Genomic DNA, 1,997 nt, shown 5'->3' with positions numbered 1-1,997 from the left:
GAGCGGCCATCTGCTGAGGCCGACTGGGGTTCAAGGAGACAGAAGCAGAGATACAAAAAGCAACAAGAACCAGTTTGATATTAGACAGATTTTTTATCATTTTGTATACATGAATGTAAACAAAAATAAATTTAATTTAAAACAGCTCTAGACAATTTCCTTTTCTAAAGTGGAGCCTTGAAAAACATTAATACATAAAAAGAAAAACTTATAACACAATTTCATACAGTATATATAATTAGGGGGTCCCCGCTCCATCTCGCCATCAGTTTGGGGGCCCTTTGCCTGGAAAACGTTGGAGATCCCTGCTCTAAGTTGCTACACCGTGCTTTTATTCTGAAAGCTCGCTACTCAAACTTCCGTTCTGTCGCGCGTGCGCATCAACTAGCTTGACTCAGCTGTGTTTTAGTGGAGGCTGTAGGGAAAGACACGCTGTCAATCACTATTAAGGGACCATGGCAGTAAAGTGCAGGAGAAGCTGGCTGTGAGCGCCGTGGTTCCGTCCAAAGGTTGCCGCGGTTCGAGCATTATGCGCCGGGTCGCCGTGGGACGTTTGCAGCCACCGTCACCAAGTGGGAGCCGCCGCTCCGCTCCGGACTGGGATTAGCTTTATGGAAAAACAAAGCAGAGAAACTTCACCTTTTCAGAACCAGTTCTTCATTTCTGAAATAGAGTTGGACTTTTTTAGGGGTTTTGTTTCTTGTATAAAAGCAAAACAGAGCAGGACTGTGTTCACTCCGAGCGTGGGAAATAGTGCGTGGATTTGACTCCAACTGGTGGGAATCTGTTGTGTTCATTTCTGAGAAACTCCCTGCTGTCGGTGAGTGTCTGTGGAAGGAGGGACCGAGGCTCTGTGGCCCCCAAAATGCTTCATTTTCAACTTTTCTTGTGTTGCAGTGACAGCGCTGAGGCGGGCGGAGACCCCCTCCTCCCCACGACCAGCGAAGCCGAGCGGAGTCCGGGGAGCAGGGGCCGCGATGAGCGGGGGGGAGGTGGTGTGCCAGGGCTGGCTGCGAAAGTCTCCTCCTGAAAAAAAGTTGAGACGTTACGTAAGTCCGCTTCCGGTCCTTTTAGTGGGGCTGATAGAGCCAGGGGCCCCAATAAAAGAAAGCCAGGGGCCCAGTGTTGTTTACATCAAGAAAAAGTTCTTCTTCTTTGTGGTTTGAACTGTGTTTGACCCTTTGATTCTATAGATATACACCACATAGAATGTAATTTGTCATTTTGATTATATTTTACAGACGATTAACGTCTTTATCTCAGAGGATCAGATTAAGGATCATTATTTCTGGTAGAAATCTCAAACTTTTGGCTGATCTAATTGAAATGTTTCTATAAAGTACCTGGGATGTGAATTGGAGCTGTAGAAGTGAATTGTATAGAGTTGACTTGATGCAGCACGGCGTGCTGGAGGTCAGCCTGAGGTTCTGCTCGGGTCCAATAGAAGCCAAGGCTGTGTTTATCTAAATGTACCATCTAAATGGAGCAGGACGGCGGACCTTCAGCACCAGAACTGAGGAACCTGCTGTAGAACGTGACGTTTGGTGAAGGAAGAACTCACTAAAATGGAAAAATTCGGACTTTCATTTTAAATATTTTAAGTAAAGTGTAAATATTCTCCATCCAGAACTCCTCAGAGGGAAATTTGTAGCTTCACCTGGTTCTGTCAGAAACTCTCCTTTGGTAATAACTAACGGGTTAATCAAAAAGTTATGAATGCATCAGCAAAAATAAACCCTGAACCTCAGTAGCACCAAACTCACTGGACCGGCCTTTGGTACTGTCTACAGCAGGGCTAACCAATTAAAAATCAGTTGGGTCCAAATAAAGAAAATCAAAAACCTGGGTTAGGGTCTTTAAATCTGTTACTTTAAACAGAATTTAACACTGAAATAAAATTAGGTTTTTATGTATCCATGTTATACATAGAATCTTTATGTAAAGGTATAAAAAAAAGAAAATTTTTCCATTTTAGTGAGTTCTTCCTTCACCAAACG

The 1,997-nt window shown here is 43.8% G+C and overlaps 1 protein-coding gene across 6 annotated transcripts in view; it reads left to right on the top strand.

Annotated features, from left to right (window-relative positions):
* Nucleotides 1-383: 383 nt before the first annotated feature.
* gab1 (GRB2 associated binding protein 1) overlaps nucleotides 384-1,997 on the top strand; it is a 77,027-nt gene continuing 75,413 nt past the window's right edge. For 2 of the 6 annotated variants that reach the window (XM_015403726.1, XM_015403719.1), the window contains exons 1-2: nucleotides 384-820; nucleotides 898-1,049. In XM_015403726.1, the coding sequence (XP_015259212.1) occupies nucleotides 978-1,049 (72 nt within the window). In that variant the 5' untranslated portion in view covers nucleotides 384-820; nucleotides 898-977. The remainder of the gene's footprint in view (nucleotides 821-897; nucleotides 1,050-1,997) is intronic. The other 4 variants (XM_015403721.1, XM_015403718.1, XM_015403727.1 and 1 more) reach the window with 2 other exon arrangements.

Source organism: Cyprinodon variegatus, unplaced genomic scaffold (genome assembly GCF_000732505.1).
Source record: "Cyprinodon variegatus isolate N-32 unplaced genomic scaffold, C_variegatus-1.0 Scaffold1551, whole genome shotgun sequence".
Taxonomy (NCBI): Eukaryota; Metazoa; Chordata; class Actinopteri; order Cyprinodontiformes; family Cyprinodontidae; genus Cyprinodon; species Cyprinodon variegatus.
The sequence above is the reverse complement of the archived record's forward strand: the minus strand, read 5'-3'. Positions and strand labels throughout refer to the sequence as shown.